At 40.9% G+C, this 19564-nt stretch overlaps 1 protein-coding gene across 1 annotated transcript; it reads right to left on the minus strand.

The window, feature by feature from the left end:
• Positions 1-1127: 1127 nt before the first annotated feature.
• zbtb20 (zinc finger and BTB domain containing 20) lies at positions 1128-19423 on the minus strand. The gene is given in 6 exon segments (XM_084683957.1): positions 1128-1729; positions 2279-2792; positions 2795-3822; positions 5430-5597; positions 15533-15629; positions 18774-19423. Coding segments are annotated over 3 exon segments (2058 nt in total). The 5' UTR covers positions 3803-3822; positions 5430-5597; positions 15533-15629; positions 18774-19423; the 3' UTR covers positions 1128-1193.
• Positions 19424-19564: the final 141 nt, after the last annotated feature.

Genomic DNA, 19564 nt, shown 5'->3' on the forward strand with positions numbered 1-19564 from the left:
CATTGATGTTCATGATGACAAAATCTTGTTTAATCAACAGCTGATAACAGTCTGATGCAAGATGTGGAGCAGCAAATATAATGGAGAGTGAGTGCGATCGCATACTCAAATCTGCCATAACTGTTCATGTAAAATCCCAAATTCCATATTCTTTTCAGAAATGCTTTTCCTGTCTTTCATTTTTTTTTTTTGTCTCACAATTTGAAATGGAAGAGGTCTAATAGCCTTAACAGTCTTCTAGGGTTTTAGTGGCAGTGTATGCAAATAATATAAACTCCAAACAATATAACATTTTTGCTAAAATACTGTCGCATCAACAAACTCAAATTTTCGTAAACTTAACCTGAACCATCAAAATGCTTGGACAACAATGCTAAAACATATAGATATTCACTCCTCTAATCACTCACAGGAAATTATATTTCAGTAAAATTATTAAATCAATTTGTACCTCGACAACAGCTGCATTGTAATCCCTCAATACCAAAACAATAAATAAAAGCCCAGTGTCAAATGAATTACTCTCCTTTTCTTATCCTACATAAGAAGGCAATCTTGTGACCATCAATATCTTTTAGAGGGAATATTAAGCCCGAGTCAAGACTTTTTTTTTCATTTTTTTCCTTGTTATTGTTGTTGTTGAAAATTATACCACAGTAAGGTTGGACGCTTATAGTGTCCACATCGGTCAGTATGGATTCACATCTGCCATGTTAGAAATTTCATGGCAATGTTTGCGCGTGCACACACACACACACACACAACCACCACACGTACACACTCACACACCACGGTACATACATACAGTACACTCATGGACACGTAAACTCATACAAACATTTCTATATTTTATATAGGTGTGTGAGTTTGTATGTGTGTGTGTGTGTTTCTTTCGTAGGCCTTTCGGTAGTGTTCAACACATAGATCAGTATTTTAGGAAAGCATACATTTAGAGGCCAGTAGTTCGGATCCATCCAGTGGATCAATATCAAACTACAAAGCCTTAAGGCCACCATCTTTTTTTCTTTTAGAATAACAAAAACACCTCTTATCTGGGAAACTTAATGTGCCAGTGTCTATACTCATTACTCTTCATGCCCACCCCCCCCCCCCCACCCCCCCAAAAAACAAAAAAAAATCTAGTGCCATTTTTCTTTTTCATTCTTTTTAAAAGAAGTTGTATCTTTTTGTACTTATCCGTCGGAGACATGCATTCGCATGTGGTCATTGAAGTGCTCAATTTGGTCGAACTTGGCAGGGCAGACGGAGCACACGTAGGTGGTCCCTTCTTGGCAGCTTGCCTCCGCAGCCACACCCACTCCTGTTCCGACCCCGCCCCCCACCCCGGCGCTCCCCCCCATGGGCATGGCCAGGGCCACCACCCCGGCGCCAGGTTCGGGAACAGCCATGGGCAAAGGAATGGAAACAGGCCCGCCGGCACCCGCCGGCCCTGACAGGCCCGCAACGGCGCCGCCGGCACTGTGCATGGCCATGTGCCTCTCCAGCAGGGTCTTGTGAGAGAACTTCTTCTTGCAGATGTAGCACTCGTAGGACTTCTCGCCGCGGTGCAGCCGCATGTGAACGTTGAGTGAGCTCTTCTGGGTGAAGCGTTTGTTGCAAATGCTGCACTGGTAGGCGCGCACGCCCGTGTGCGTCACCATGTGTTTGATTAAGTAATCCTTCAGGGAGAACGAGCGCCAACAGATGCTGCACTGATGAGGCTTCTCACCTGGATGTGCACACAAGTCGGATGGGTTAGGGGACAAAGGCCACGAGGCAGCAGCGAAAGGATGTGAGAGACAAACAAAAAAAACATGAGGAGAGAAACAGTAGCGCCGCGAAAGAGTTTCTCAGCTCCGCCGATCTGGCCTTGACTGATGCGATGTGGAAGGGCAGCGCTCATTCCAAAACGCATTAGTACTGTATTCAGGCTGTATTCTATTTTGATTGGCATACATATGTATGTATATTGTACAACTGCAAATACGTAGGCAGAATTTCAAAGATTATTTCACAAAAATTAGACTTCTAATTGAGTCTATTTATTAGCATTACTATTTTATTACCATTATATTAGTCCAAAACCTTTTTAGTTTGGAAATAAAAATGAATAACCAATAACCTTCTTCGATTCTTCTTCGAACCTCTGATGAAATTGATTGGACTGTTCTTCGATTCACAATATAAATCGAAGAACAGTCCAATCAATTTTCACACATCACAGTCACACAACGTATCGTACATGGGAGCGGGCACAAGCCGGGAGATCGTTACTCACCAGTGTGGACAAACATGTGTTTGACGTAGTTTTGTTTGGCAGTAAACGTTTTACTGCAGAGAGTGCACTCATAGGGCTTCTTCTCCCCTGGCCCCAGCCCTGCCCCGGCCTGCTGCTGCTGGGCCTGTATTGACATCTGGTTGCTGTACGGGGGCATGGAGGGGGGCGGCACGGCAACAAACTGGGTCTGCTGGCCTCCTAGGGACTGGGGGAGACTGAACAGAAAGGGTTTGTTGGTGCTCGACGACTGCGTGGCGAAGAGCGTGGGCAAATAGGAGTTTCCAGCGGTGCCCATCACCTGGGTGTTGCTGGTCATGGTGAGTGGCATCCTCAGGTTGCTGGTGTGTGATTCGGCCTGGCGCATGTAGTGCTGGGCACCCGACAGGGACGGGGACACGATGGGGTGGGGCAGTGGCTGCATGGCGCCGTCACTCGCGCCGTGGGACGTCCCGCCGTCCTCCGCGTCGTGCACCTGCTCCGGCGACGAGTCGTCCACCTCGATCTGCACCGGGCCCGCCCCCCGCCTCCGTCGGGGTGGCCCTCGTTGACCCCTTCCCGCCCGAAGCCCAGCAGGTAGTGCTGATGCTCGGCCGAGTCTGGCTCCGTACCGATGGAGGAGCTCACCCCCGAGTCGAAGCTCTCGCCCTTGGGCTCGCTCTCGACGCCCTCGGTGTGGTCGGTGTCTTCGGCGCCGTCCTCCAGGCCGCCGAAGCAGCCGCCGTACTCGTCCTCGGCCTCCTGCTTGATGTGCAGGCCCCCCGTCTGTATGCGTACCGGCCGGGGCTGCTTGCGGCAGTGGGTGGTCTCGGTGGACAGGAAGCGCTCCATCTGCTGGGACCTCTCGTGGATGCGGGTGATCCACGGCGGGTCCTGGCCGTGCTGGTCTTTCTGCGGGGCGAGCGCCGGGTCGTAGTTGGCCGACATGCCGCCCCCGTAATGGCTGCGCTCGCGGGTGCCGTTCTGCAGCGAGAGGCCCGGGTAGGGGTACAGGGACGTGTACGAGCGGTCCAGGCCCTGCTGCGACGTGGCCTGCATGTATCCCGACTCGGCGTCGCTGCTGGGCCCCGACGTGCCAGACTCCGGAGTGCCCCTGGGGGTCTCCTGCCCGGAGTCCACCGGGACGACGGGAAACCCCCCCGGGCCGGCCAGGCCCACGTTCTGGGACACGATGCGGGTACACTCGTCGATGACGGTCTTGATTTGCAGGATGCTGGCGGCAGTGAGGATCTGGAGGGCCTCGGACTGAGACACCCGCAAGACCCCGCTGTACATAAAGTCGATCAGCTTTTGGATGGACTGCACCGAGACCACGGAGGGGATCTCGATGTCGCTGTAGCCCAAGAGCAGCTTGTCCTGAAAGAAGGGGCTCCCAGCGGCCAGCACGCACCGGTGAGCTCGCAGCATGCTTCCATGGATCCGAACAGTCACGTCACAGAAGTGCCCGCGGTTCCGCTGCTCATTGAGGGTCTCAAGTACAGAATTGCTGAAGTTGTGGAGGTTGATGTTATGAATGCGCTCGGTCATCCCCTTGCAACTGATGTCACCTGGGGCCAAACCGAAACAAAAGGGGCAAGTCGTGAATGATCATTTGGCGTGACTCATTTCTGATGATGTCTTATCTTTGCACATGGTGCACATGAATTAAATATACTGTCCGTCAATAATAGAAGAAAACGTTTTTGAAATTCTAAATTCATTCAATAAATTCATGCAAGCAAAACTATTCAAAGTCGACATAGAGACAATAACAAGTTCGTCAAACAGACCGGGAGGCGCCTTCAAATTTGTTGCGGGAGACCAAGACAATCAAGATGGTTCCCACCTACTTAGGAATTGTATTACATGTACAGTGAGCCATTTGATTTGAGACAGCATCCCCCAGCAGGTGGTGCTATAGGCTTAAATGACCTATTTATTAGGCCCACATGTGCTACCGTGATGTGATTGTGCTCACATTTTTGGGGGTGACACAAATGAGCTTTATAAAAGCTGATATTTCTACCCTACCAATTTGACCGAGCAAGGTTTAGCACATTATGGTAAGGGGAGTACAAACAGTTAAACATAGTGAATGATGGTCTATAGATTACAATTTGGTCTAGGAAGCTACTGTCAACCATATAATGGATTGCGACATGATATTTTTGTAACCAAAGTGTAGAACTCGATATATATATATATATATATGCATTGGTTAAACTAAATTTAGAACAACAAAACAATTTAAGAGCAATGTTCCCTCACTGGTTGTTGAATAATGATTGGAAAACCATGGAAATAAAAACAATGGATTTCCATAGCTTTGCCTGAGTACAACATTTGTATGCTGCTTGTTTTTTTTATCCTGGTAATGTGAGGACCTTTTTTTTAAAAATCAAATCTCTTAGCAGAACAACATTGTTTAGCAAATGATGGAACTGCTTTGTATTAACCCTCCAGCTCAGTTTATCAACTAATTCGTTTCACAATCCTCTTCACCTTCTTCAATGAGATTCCCCCTCTTTGCATACAATCATTAATTTACATAATTTCATTCAACCACTCATCCCACATCCTGTGCATAAAGGCTCTTGAACCTATACTGTTTTACATCTGGGTGTCACTTCTTTTTTTTTTGCCACAGTGCCTACATTTGTGTATGAAACTCAAGTGTGACATCTCACATGTGAAATACATTTGGCCTTGACCATCAATACCCCAGAAAAGCTGTTGAATTGTGTGTATTAGTATTTCATATAATGAACAGACAAATAACACATTTGAAATCAGATAATGTTATGGGAAAAAAATGGATCTGCATAGCATTTTGGTCCACTACAAAGTGTAACTGGGATGTGGTTGCATATCTCTGCCACGGTGGATAAAATCCCTGTATCTTTTCCTATCGGCCTTTGTGAACCTCTGTCTGTACATTCAAATTGAAGAGATTAAAAGACAAAGTAGAATCCATTTACACTTTTAGACTCCTGGGAAACCAAATCATAAACGAAAAAACACAGGGGCAGCAGGTGAACTGTTCCAGTAACACCGAGCTTAGCTCCAGCTGGAAAATCATGCCTATCCATCCTCTCCCAAAAACACAGATCCTGACAGGCTGCCTCCGAGTGTGGATCCACCCACAACACACACACACACACCGGGGAATACTCACAGTCAGATGACAAGTTGTTGGGAAGATGTAGATGAGGCTTGTGATGAGGCCGGGGTTGCGCTACAGGTTGCTGGTGGTGTTGGTGAGGGACCAGTGCTGGGCTATACCTTCAGTTGTCTTGGCCAGATTCATGCGTCGTTCTGCCACAGTGGTTCCTTCAGTACCACCCTGGGTGAAGAGGACAGAGGCGATGCGTAAAGCGACACATTGTCGTGCGGGAGTGTGGTGCTCTCAGGGCGGTGCGTTTTGTCGTCCTTGATTTTTTTCCTGCTACACTATACGACGCACACTTTTGTATTGTATGTTGCTGACTTCTGCTCATGAATTGAAAAGTATGTACGTGTGGATGCTGAGGATAAGAAGGCTCTGGTAAAATAAGGGGATAAATAACAGCATTCCATAAGCAATGTATTTTTCAATCACTCAATTTGATGCCTTCCAATCAGCGATATTTGGGGTCAATTCAGGGTGACCTGTGTGAAAGAATTTACAATACAGGGGAATGTCTTGTCCAGCAGGACATATCCCACTGCTGTTTAGTGGACACTTGACTGCCAATTGTATTTCAAGGCAGGAAATCATATGGTCAGAGGGCCAAATATCCTTTTAGCAGTTAACTAAACTACTGGTCAGGAACACCGCATTCTTCCAACACATCTATTCACATTCCAGTTTGACTTGTCCAGATTGTCCTATTTTTAGGTCTGAAAAAAATATATCTTCTTGTGTACTGATTACAGGAGATGCCCATACCGTAGCTGATGGTTACAACTATTAACAGTGAATTTGTATGAAAAGGCCTTTTCACATCCTCTGTATGTGTATGGTCAGTCTGTATGCACACATCTCCTAAATCAATGCCTTTCTTTGTAACCTGTAGAGTCCGGAGTTTGTGTGTCCACTACAGTCGACAGTCCTAAGAGAGAAAGTTTGAGTGGTACAGTAGTTAAGAGGCAAGTACAGGTGGTGTATTTAGGGTTAAGGTTAGCTTAGCTGGAACCATGCCTCATAAATATCTGTTGTACGCTTCTGTAGGGGAATGTATTGTTTTGCTTCATCCCTTAAAATGAGTTCTCTGACCTTCACTTGGGAAAGAGATTTTGCAAAGCCACAAAAGACACTGTTGGTTGAGACATGACGCCTTCCACAATGGCAGCTTGAGCACCAGCATGCATTCAGTGATTACATTTGAAATGTATGATAAAACTTACATAAAACTTTCTCTGACATGTTCCCTTGCTCAGCTGTGTTTTTCTGGAGACAGTAAGATCATTGTAACTTCTCTGCCCCCTCCTTTTAAGGGAGGTGGGGAGTAACTGTTATCTCTGTAACTGCTGTCAACCGACTAGAAGTAAGCATCTCTCTTTTCTTCATACCTTATCCACCCACAATTCAAGTCAAGGCTATTAACTGCATTGAAGCCTTGTTTGTCTCAAACAATATTAATGCTAAGCCCTCCGTTTTCCCTATCTTATCTGTGAGCTCCTCTCATGCTTAGAAAGATTGGTGCCATTACTGTTGGGAGTGTTTTGTCCTTGGTGAAAATGTTCTCGTGGGGTCAGCTACGATTCTTTAAAGCTAAGCCGTTTTTGGAATTTAACCCTTTGATCCTAGGGTTGCAATGTGTGTTGTTACTTTGATATCGTTATGGTTTGGTCAGCACTTCCATTCGAAATCCCCCCCAAACTAACCATCTCCACCATTTCACAAAGCAAAGCCCTTTGGTACACCAACTCACATTGTAAATGACTGTACATAGGCAAAACCAAATAAGCACAGGCTACACATCTGGGAAGTTGTCAACTTGCACATCCCATCTATTTTTGTGCAGGACTGCAGCTAATTCATTAACTTGTGCAATACAATGACAACCGTGTGCAGCAGCTAGTTTGAAAGATACTCTATGTTCACCTTTTTAATTGTTTCACTTTATTATAAACAACCCCCATCGTCATGTGCTCATCGCTAGGATAACAGGATTGGGAGCCTACGACCGTTGTTTGAACGAGCTAGGTAGAGCTAGCCATTTAGCGTTATAGCAGTTTAAACGATGACAAGCCAACTCTACTTAACTTATAGCTCTCAATACCTCAACAACTCTCTTACATAGATCCATAGACAGCTACTGCAAAACTACATTAGCTGCCTGTTTTCTGTTCACATTTTGTTATCCTGTTTTCTTTACGTTACTTATTTTTCCCGCAAAACCTTTTTATTAGTTGGAACATTATGCCGGCCCGGCTGGCCGGCTGGCGTGTGAAGTCGTAAACTGGCTAATACTTGCTATCTAGCTAGGCTAGTTAAGTAATTGAAATAGATAGATTACCTATGTACTTCAGATATAATATTCTACATCATGAAAACACCTTGTTTGGGCATCGGTTGAGTTGTGCATGGTCATTTGGAAGAAAAAAAAGTACCGCATAAATAAAAACTTGTTTTTAATAGTAGCCCATTTAAATGGAACGTGTTCACTCAAGTCTTTGTCATAGAATTATGTACACATTTCTTCTTTGTGATAATATAACCTTATTTAGGCCTACCTTGATAATCATTTAATCCAGAATTGTATTTAAAAAGATTTATGAATCATCGTACGTGCTGCATGGTCAACATAAGAGGAATAAATCCTTCTCTTATGGTTTTCCATGCAATATCTAATATCAAAATATATCTGTAATGGAGATGTCTATGTGTTTTATTTACAGGCATGAGAGTGTATTTCTTTTTTCTTATTATGTGTCTCTATCATGTGTCTATATTATTTTCCACTTAAAAGGCAGCTACAGTTCAATCCGAGAATAATCAGATATTGAATGTGATTGTTTCTCATCTAAAAGTTGATCTCAGATTATCTGAACCCTACAGGTGTTCTTTTTCTGTAGACTATTTGATTAATTGTACAATTATAACTTTTCTGCCTCCCTCCCTCATCCATCCAACCTTCAGGGATATTATCTTATAACTTATGTAGTAACTTGCATTGACTGACTTTAGCATCTCTTCTTTTTACACTTTTCTTGTAACATAATTTGATAGTATTGATTGCCTTACCTTTTCTAATACATTCCAATGCTAAGTCTAATGTTTACCCATAAGTGCCTGTGATGCATACCTAAAATATCAAACGTCAAATAAAGCTGGCAAACACAAACAAGTACCTATACCCCTTCTCTTTGTGTGATTGTGTTCAGTTTATCTGCAATCAATACTGATAAGACAAGGCAGTCCGCCAGTCTGACCAGGATGCCAGAACACGACTGCCTCAGATATATAATAACACAACACATAAGGCATTCATGCACTAACACAAGACAAGCATTCAACAACGTGCAGCATGTGATTCCCAGGTTTACAAGCACTTCTAAAAAAGCTATACATACAAGATACATGCAGCCAAACATACTGTGACACATTTTGAGCATAAAAATAGTCCATAACAACATGAGGGGAAACTGAGTCAAATGATGGCTTCTGTTGACGATTTGGAACTACAAATATGTGTTGCCCTTTGGGACAGTTTCAACTTTATGGAGGACAATGTTAATGACTGGGAAAGAAAAAGCAAAGACAGGAATAATGAGTTTGCATACAATTGTCTATCTTAATGCTGTTATATTTAGCTGCACTTGAGATTGGTTTAATGCTCCTGATTGTCTTGATCTGTTTTAAAACATATATTTTTACAATGGTATCCTTGCCTACTAACTAATGCACATCATGTTTATTAATTCAATAGGCGTCTGCTGTGTGTGTGTGTGTGTGTGTTCTTGTACATGCATATATACGTTAAATGTCAATACAGACTATTCCAAACTATGCATTTAGATCTGGGATCTTTTGCCTTATATTATATAGTTTGTATATGATAGATGTATATCAATCTTGATTGAAGCATCTGCTAAATTAATCAAATGTAAACATTTTCAACAGAGAACATTCCGTTTTCTTTTTTGTTTTGTACTGAGACTAAAATACTTAACTCACTGCATTCATTCTGGATGTTATCATAAACTGGTGGTAAAGCAAGCTTAATTTCCTGCACAATAATATTTCACAACACTGGGTGATATCAAAGGCTGCATGTATAACCCAATAAACTGTTTATTGGAAATCAACACACACACACACACACAGTACACATTTATTGTGTGTTGAAAATAAACTACAAATAACTTTAATAAATGATTTTCTAATGCATGTTTGGTAAGGGACAGATGACTTCGACCTGATGCCAAAGGCCTCTTTGTGGGTAATATCTTTAGGCAACACCAACAAATACATATATTACCTCCCTGGCTTTGGTCACAATCTAGACATGTAAATGCACCTGTCTGAGGGGTGAAGTGAGGTGAATATGGGCAACAAAAGAGCTGGCCAGAGGGAAGCAGGCTTCAACTGCCCAGACTGCCACTCACTAGAGTGATTCCATTTTGGCTGTGACACAGTGGGTGAGCAGCAGCCAGTTCCTACCTGCAGTGAATGCTAATCAGTCCAGGGGTCTGTCTCAACCCCCCCCCCACCCCACCCCACCCCACACACACACCCCTCCCCCACACCCCTCTCCCTTCCCCGCCTTGGACGAAAGGGGCTGATGATCCTTCAAAATTAATTAGATCCTTTCTGGAGGCAGCCATTTTCTTTCACTCCCTATTGCTCTGGCAAACACTGTACTGTGTTTCTTGCTGCCCTTGTCCCACAATATAGTTACAAATATTCTTATTTCTGGAAATCAAAACTATATTTTTGAGACTGATCTCACTGTTTTGAAAAACTCCTTGTCTTTCTTTTTCCCTCCATCCCTCTCATTCTCTCTCTCTCTCTCTCTCTCTCTCTCTCTCTCTCTCTCTCTCCATCTCTTTCTTTCTGTCTGCACTGTGAGCCTGTCTCTGTAGAGTTAGCTGTCAATACGTCCCCAGAGGTCAGTTTGTCTGCTAGAAATCAGACACAATGCTCCAGACTGCCAGTGCCATGCCCTACTGCCACAACAAAGACCCCGGAAAAAGGCGAGAGACAGGAGGAGAACAGCATCGGCAATCTGAGTTCAGGTTAATCACGGCTGCCTTAATTAGTTGGCAACCTCATAAAATACACTGTGCCGAATTTGGAAATCAGTTTAATCTAGGGGGAAAATGAAAAGGTGGGGATAGGGGGATGGGGTGGAGGACAGAGATGAGAGGCAGGCTTGTGAAAAGAGACGGTGTCAGCCATGTGAATAATATACATCTTGAATATGCAAATTTGACTTACAATACACAGTACAGGCATACATTTTCTCCTCATTTGTGCCCACAAAAAGGGAAAAGGGTTTACTTTGGCATTGTGATCATCTGAAGTGCATGTTATACTATATGATTATGATAAATCAGGAACATAGTTTACACTGACCCCATTATTCATGAAGATGACAAACAGTCGTTGTATTACTGCTAGTTGTTAGTGCAACAATAAGTATGATTTAGGAAACATTTATTTAGGAAAGGATTTCATAAATTAATGTTCTTAATGTGAAAACAATTTGGATTCCTATTCAATTTCAACCATACATTTGATAAACTACAGTTTGTTTGGGCCGGAATTTTAATCTGATAAAAAAATTGGGATTCAGGAAAACATCCAAACACACATTGAATTATTTGGTTAATGTATTATTGCCCATTTCCATATTTGCAACCAACCAAACTCCAGTATATGATACAGTTACACTATTCAAGTACTGAGTACTATTACAATTTCTTAATTCAAAATAACTTCTACATTTTACACACCTCAACCGTGACCTTTCAAACTGGTAATAAACCAAACAAAATTCAAATTTGGTCTCATCTGAACACAAAACAATTAAATATTTCATAATTTAATATTCTCGCCCACAGCATTCTGTTGGCTAATTAAATTAATGAACAATATAGAGCACTACATGCTTTATTACTGTGGAGTGTTTTAAAATCCAGCTATTGTGCTGTTAAGTATAAACATCAGAATTGCCTGATAATATGCTTAATGCACCTAAAACACACTTCAGTTGAATCAGTGGAAAACAAGCACTAATTTTTTGTGGTAATTGATTTACCTTCGACCTGTGCCACTGGACCTAGTGTAAAATCAACTACATTTAAAAAACAACACAAACTAAACAGCTACACTGCTTAGACACAAACATTTCTATGTTTTGTTGGGCATCACTCAGTCTAAACGATCACTTGGACTCATACAAAGCATCAGACGTATGATCCCAAATTAATTGACAACAGGAGGGGATGAAGCAAATCGCTAATGATGGTATTTGATGAAGGGCTGTGTAAAATAAGGTGCGAGCATGACAATGGTTGCAATATGGCCATGGTTCTTTAAGACACGATGGCACTTGTGGCTAATGGGCCCGGGCTGTAGCTACGTTGGGCTGCACATCTTTCATAAAGGGGACCCAATTTCTTGGCAATAATATTACCATGATGGGGATATCCATGACCAAGAGCAGACTTAATTACACATGACCTCAAATCATCAGGACACAAGTGTACACGGTTTGTCTAACGGTAGCAAATTTGTTGGCTGGACAACGTGCTCAGCTATATCACCTCGTGTCATAAACACATCCGCTACTATTACAGATTGCAGAAGGTATAATGATCTTTAAGGCACTTTTTTATATTTTCAAGCTTACAACATACTGAATAAAACCTACTTTATTTATCGGCAAGACAAATTGCACAGTAGACTGTCATAAATCATTGATCAGACCACTTTGCACTGAAAATGCAGTCAGTATCAGGATGTTATTTGCAGAAACACTAATCAAGTAGTACTTATTCCCTGTTATTCTACGCTTTTAGAAATGAGTTGTTCAGACGATGAACCATTTGACTACTCATGTGATAGTCTCACAAATGCTCCAACCCTGAAGCAGATATTTGAACAATTAGAGACTTATCATTTTTTGGCACAGGTGACCATAGCAACTGAAACATTTTAGGAAGGGAAATAATCAAGAGCAACAGTGTTCGTCATGTTGGAGAGCTGGGAGGGGGGAAAAAAAACACTCCTCATCCTACATTCAAAGTGCTCTGTCATTGCGCTGCACCGCAACAAAATCCAAAAGCTATACACTACCAAGACCTTGTAGAGTTATACAATTCAAGACAACCATTTATGGTTTCATGAGGCCTAATTAAATCATTCACATGACCTACGGAAACACTAAACACATTGTATGTTACAATCAGCCATGTCATTCTTCAAGAACATTAGGTCAGAATCAACAGTAGACTATAAGACAGTAAGTTAAACATATAAGACGAATTTAGGAACAATAAACTGTATGGCTACTCGCATTGTGTTAAAAGCAGATATAACCTCTGAAATAGGGTACGTTGTACAGAAGTGATATCTTGTTAGCTCTTATGACTTATCTATAATAGTCATATGCTGACAGATGGTAACATGGTTAGCCAGAGTACTCTATACGTAGTGTCCAACTGAACGTGCCTAGGCCAAAGGCATACTGGCTAGTTTCTAGCTAGTAAGGTTAGCTGCAAGAGCTTGAGAAACCAGTAAACTTTACACTTGCATTAGATTTAACTATGGCATGTTGAAAGCTGATTGAAACAGGGTTGCCAGAGGGTACACAATATCAGTCCGATGTTGAATTACGGTTATTTTCTTGTCTTGATGTCATATGACCAAAAACAGACCTGCTCATGCCCTTCCAACTGACCCAAGTCCAATGTCTTTACTTTAATGTTTGCTCTTTGTTCTCATCAAACCTCTCACATTTGTATGTAATCATTCTAGAGTTGATTTTAACAAAGTACAAGAGAAACATACAGCCAGACCATTTGACCTGTTTGCACCAGGCAAGTTCTGATTCCTTAAGGATTTCAATGAGACTGGAAAAAAACAACATCAGAAAAGCTGTCCTTACGACTGCTGAACAGCCAACCTGTGCCCACTAGGTTGGGGTTCATTCTATTTCTATTCAGTAAATACAGGAAGTTAGTTTTAAGGCATGAATAAAATAAATAAATACATCAAATAAACTCCTGGCCCTCGGCGTAACATAGTGTCATGCATGTAAAACATTTAGCATTATTTACAAAAACAAATTATTTTTGTGACATGAAGAAACAAAGGTACGATACAGTATACCGTTAATCCAGAATGGGTCGACTCATACTGCCAATGTGAAAATAAGCTTTACAAACTTGAACCATAAACTTTTGTGTTGCAAGAGGAGCTTGCGAGAAAGCCAGCCATTTCACAAGGAAGGAGTAGCGGCCAGAAGCCCATTAATGCGTTTTTTCTTCAATAAATACTCAAATTATTTACCAGAAAGGGCCCAATACCACAAATACATCAGCATTGAATCTTGAGTGAGCAAATCTATCAGACAATATTAATCCAAACTCGGCTTCCAGAAGGCCAACAACAAATGTGTGATTGCTATTAGACTATTAGACAATGACATTAATAATATTAGGCTTGCTTACATTGGGTATTCATTTGTAAGAATGTGATCAACATTCGCCAAAAGAGGTAGTACTTTTATTTTCTAACGATCTGCAGTTGCACAATCTCCTTTGATGCAAGCTACAGTAGGTAGTTGTAAACACTGTCTGTGTCAGTCAGCATACCTGCTAAAAATAATACTAAAGAGCTAGCAGCTATAGTCAATTATGCATAACGCTTGCTAATCGTGATCCATTTCATGCTTGAAATGTTTGGATAGTTGTTGTTTTTTTGGCAGTTGGTCTTCATTACAAAATAACACATAAGGATTTCCTGAGGTTGCACTGGTAGCACTAGGAAACATCCACAGATATAGCTTACATTAAGTCTGCCAACTATGTTCTAAAATCTAACAAAAACCTTATTGCTTCAAATAAAAAGTAACAATGAGGTGTGGAAAGACTTTGGGGTCTTAATAGTCTTAACCTTTTGTGGGGCAACCCTGGCTTTATCGCACAAATGCCATTGTGCAGATACTGTCAAGTTATGTACTCAGTTGTACAGTCTTGGCTTCTGTATTTTGAGATGTTTACTAGCATGAGACATTACAATTATTTCAGAGAATACAGAGTTAAGTTAGTTTTGGCATAATCCATGTAATATATGTATATATTTCTTATTTTTTCTTCTTCTTTTTAAAAGCAATCTCCAGATACTTTCCCACTCTTGAAAACACAGTGATCTCACCATGACTTGTCGAAAACCATATGGGTAGCTGGGTTAACTGAGGACAGACATGCAGCTTGGCAAACATACAACTTCCCTATTAGAATCCAAGATACATTTTTCACATCATTGAAATGCCTGGGCCCTCGTGTTTGCATTTATAGTCAAAGACTATTACTATTTTACATGATCCAAGTCTTTTGTCAAAATAAAATAATTGCAAGCCTACTATCTAAAATGTGCAAGTAGAAAAGGTGGATAATTTATCAGATATGGGTGTGTAGCTGTCTTGAAAAAAGATATAAATCCTAAAAGTATACAATGTGTGCTATTGCACTGAAGTCTTGCAAAACCACTCTCGACCTCTACACCTTCACCATCATGGCAAAGATCCAGAGTTTAGTGTGTTGAAATACACATTTTCAGTTAAAGCCATTTTGAAGTAGTGAAAGGGATCACGTGAACTTATGGCCTACACAGACAATGGCCTTCACATATGTGCCTTGGTATTCCCATAGCCTGCTTGGTGACTTTGAAGACCTAATGTTATAACAATAATAATAAATCATATAGCAAACGCTTTAATCCAAAGTGACAAACGTCACAGGAATGGGATTTCAACCCGCAACCTCTGATAGGATGTTACCCATGAATGATGAAGGTGTGCTTTAGTATAAGACAATTGGGGGAGAGGAAATGGTGACCTGGGCTCCATCATCATCATCATCTCCATCATGTACATTGTGACATTTCATGCATTAACTAGCGAGCTATAGAGAGGGACCTTTAAAATTGTGGGTTAGGTGTTGACTTCCTGCACTACTGTGAAACATCATGCAAAGACTCAAATGTAATTCAGTAGTTGTCCATTTCAGGTTCAGGTTTTTGTTCAGGTTCAGGTTTTTGTGCATAACTGTCATGTCTCTCACCTTTCAGTTTAAGATGGACCTCCAAAACCTCCCCATCTGACAATGACATCACAAATCACATCTGGAAGTGTCTTTGTAAGCCGATCCAGACCTATTGCTGGGGATGAAAGGCTGAATCAATGAATGGAAATATAAATCCTCCATTTAATAGTGATTAAACGTAAATGATGTAAGATATGACCTACATAAACATTTGTTGAACATTCAAATTCACACTTTTAGGATGTTCTGAATTCATGTTCCCCAAACTGTTTCTACATGTTACGGTAAGGGTTAGTCCATTGGAGGCACCATCGAGTAAGTAAGGAAGGACTCTGGAATGTGTCTTGAGCAAATGGTTCATGTGTTGATGTACATAGAGTAGCTCTCCAATTTTTCCAACGTTTTGGCTTGCTTTGCTTATAATTTAAGCACCCTGTTGACTGAATAACATATTATTAAAATCCACCTTCAGGTGCTTGTAATATTTAAATAGAAAGTTAACTAGTGTTGTTAGCAATGCAAGTGTGAGAGATGGGGGCCAAGCCTGATGGGAGGCAGAAAATGTTCATAAACATCTGTAATCATTCAAAAACACGATTGAACAACATGTTAAATAGTGTTTTATAATGTAGTACGTTGTTAAAATATAGGCAATAACCTTTCCGTAACTGTATGATATTCTATCAAGAATATCAAATAACAGCATCAACTGATTTTTCTAATAATTTTGAAAGATCAGCAAGGGTCTAATGGTTGCCACAATAAGCCAAAAATATCTTACATTTAATCAATTTAACCAGACTTAACAATTCGGAGACAGTTTTGCAGTTAATACGTACTTCTGCCTACAGTGACCTTATGACCCCATTGAAGATGACAAAGCTATCCTACTCTCAAATCAGTAAGTCTCACTAGCAATCATGTATATAGATCAAACATAACGACAGAGAAACACCACCTCATACATACAGACCAATGTTTTACCGATTGCTTTGAAAATGTCACCTACAAGCTCAGATTTCCGCACTCTGGTTAGGATGCTCTCACTTTGTTGTCTTTCAGAGAGGGATAACCAGCTCACTATCCTTCAGGCACTGCAAGGGTGGGTTGCTACACAGCTTGATACTGCTGGACCAACCACCCTCACCCTGCGTTACAAGATATTTGAGAGTTCAAATGTGCACGAGCCTACCTTCCATAAATTGTACAATTAAAAAACAGGCTTACATATTCTGCAAAGGAATCAATTGAAACAGATAAACAAACTGTAATTATAAAATGGCATTATGGTCTTAATCTAGATTTGGGGATATTTGTTTTTAGAAAAGTATGTTATTGTTCTACAAACAAAGATCGAAGTAAATTATAAAAGGAGGCCTGTTTGGAATCAATCAATTATGATTTTGAGACTCAATTTTTTACATCAATAAGTTAAGAGTACCAAAATCACCTATCTAATACCTATACCGAATATTTATTTAGATATAACAGGCCTTAGAATGCGTAACTTTGCACTCCTGAACGGTAAACCACTGGGTTTGTACTAAACATGGTTCTTCAGTGAAATAACTGTATTAGATCGAATTGTTAAACTTTTGCATCACTGATAATTGACAACAATATTTTCACAAACCCACAGAAATATGTGACCCAATGTGGAACATTAAGGAACATTTGACATTTAGGAGACAGACCGTTGGCTTGCAGATGGGTGATATTACACACACACACACACACACACACATAATGTATCCAGTGGGACCTCGAGGAAATCATGTTTCCAAGGTCATCATGTGCTTAAGATGTTTCAAATGAACTTGCTAACCAGAGCATTTAGGGCTACAGTATTCGGCCACATGTTTTGCTTTGTATAAAGGTGATATATCCGGACGTGTTAGTTTCAATGAATAGAATAAGTAGGCTTTAGTCTTAAATGAACATGACACAGTTTCAGAAACTTTATGAATCAGCAATAGTATGCTCCCATTAGCGCTCGCCTTATTAGTAGTCCGTGATTAGCATTTGCAGAACTCAGATATTTTCTTATGGATTCTTTCCAAGTGAAATTGGAAACATGTTTAACCAATTCGAGAAACCCTGTTATTAATCATACATCGTTAATATGCTATGTCGTCATCACGTTAATGTAACCAATATTGTTCATTTGCTATTGGTACGCATGGGCGTTATCTTAGCCCATCTGAAATAGTCTATATAACAATAAGGGATGCCCTTCTTTTGTTAAACATGGCTCCAAAATCCAGACCAGAAGGACAGTTTTTCTTTCATCAGTGGAACTAAATCCGCGGTCCTTCATATCTTTAGCCTGTGATATTAGCTCAAATGCTGTTACCTCTGTGCCAGACAGATGTTGCTTTGGCAAGACTGATTTAATTCGACAAAACACTAGGTTATATGTATTGGTTATATGAACTTGGAATTCATTAGGACATTAATATTATGACCCACGTCTGATTAAAAAAAATAAGCTGCTTTGTTACAACTGGGGGCATATATCTGTTTCGGACATTGTTCGGGCCAACAAGTGACAATTTTTTTTTTATTACATTGTCCGGAGAAATCGCAAATGACGTTAATATATGTACATACGTACAGACTATATATATTTATCTATTTGTTTTTTGTTTAAATGGCCATTTCCTCTTGTTAATCATTAACTCAAAAGATGTACACGCGCGCTATAGGTCGGTTAGATCTCCAGATGTCAAGGGAATGTTGTTTATTGAGAGTTTTATGAAGGAGCTTGACCACAGTCTAGCTAACTAATCTTGAAATAACGATGCATGAAGATAATAGATTAATTACAGTTAAAAATAAAACTCTTTAACAATTTGGGGGTAAAGGTAATCATGTTGAGAATAATGACAGATGGGCAACTTCTCACGTCATGCTCAGCGCGTCTTTTTGGTCGGATACGAACATTAATAGACAAGACTATCGTGAACCCAAACTGTGAACATAGGCTATAGGCCTACTCCTACAAAATATAATTTTGAATTTTACTTATAATTAATTGATGTTGATCTGGGATGACAGAATAGCTAAAGTTTCCTGTGTATTTGAGTCGAAGGTAATGGGAGAAGAAACTCTAGAGTAATATTTTCTCCATTAGCACCACATGCTTACACTCTTGTGAAGTTTGCATATTTCATACATTGTATTAGTGCTGATCTTATAAATAGCCTTATAGATACTATATGAACACCCGCCCCTTTCTATAATTTAGCTAATTTCTTACCTGCTGTCCAACGTGAGTCCTCGTCTGGTGGCAGCGTTTAACAGCCTCCCGGTTTTTCCCCGGCAAAGCCTCGATTCTAATATTTTCCCTTACTTTGTTTCATTTCTCACTTCCATTTTCTTTCATCTCATCAATAAACACACGCTGCAGCCTACCTTCATAGAGGACCTCACTTCAAGTGTGCCCTCCCATTTTTAACTATACGTTGAATATTTTGGGCAGGCACGCCTTTTCACTTACGATTGGAACAGGGCGCACTGTCTTGAGCGGTGTAGGCTGGATCATAAATCGGTCAACATTATTATGCCCCAATCGTAGAGCCGCTCACTCGTCCTACAGCACATAGTGGGACGTTGTAACTGGTTCTATAGTGGTTTCGAAATGGTAAATGGTCCTCCAAAGCAAACAGGGGAGTGCTGGGATCCAGCATGAACTGCAGAGGCAAAAGTTTCATAAAAATCCTCGTCTCAATGTTTAAATTCATACGTATGCTAAATGTGTAGACTAACCTATAGGCCTATTGTTCACCATAAATCCGTTTTAGTGTCTCTCACCATCTACAAGGCTGCTTCGTTTAGTCTTAGATAGCCAGCTGTAGAGTATAACGTTGCCTATTGATCCCCGAAGCCTCGGGATATAGCGTACTGTTAATACTGAATGAACTCTTTAATGAAATGTTCCCAGCGTTGCTCAGAATGGCAGTCAATAGTAAATTACATATAATACGCGTGCCTGTACTTCTTATTGGTCAAAGTCGTTGTCAGTAACGTTGTCCATTGGTTCGCAGCTTC

Source organism: Hypomesus nipponensis, chromosome 20 (genome assembly GCF_054491055.1).
Source record: "Hypomesus nipponensis isolate SF chromosome 20, ASM5449105v1, whole genome shotgun sequence".
Classification (NCBI taxonomy): domain Eukaryota; kingdom Metazoa; phylum Chordata; class Actinopteri; order Osmeriformes; family Osmeridae; genus Hypomesus; species Hypomesus nipponensis.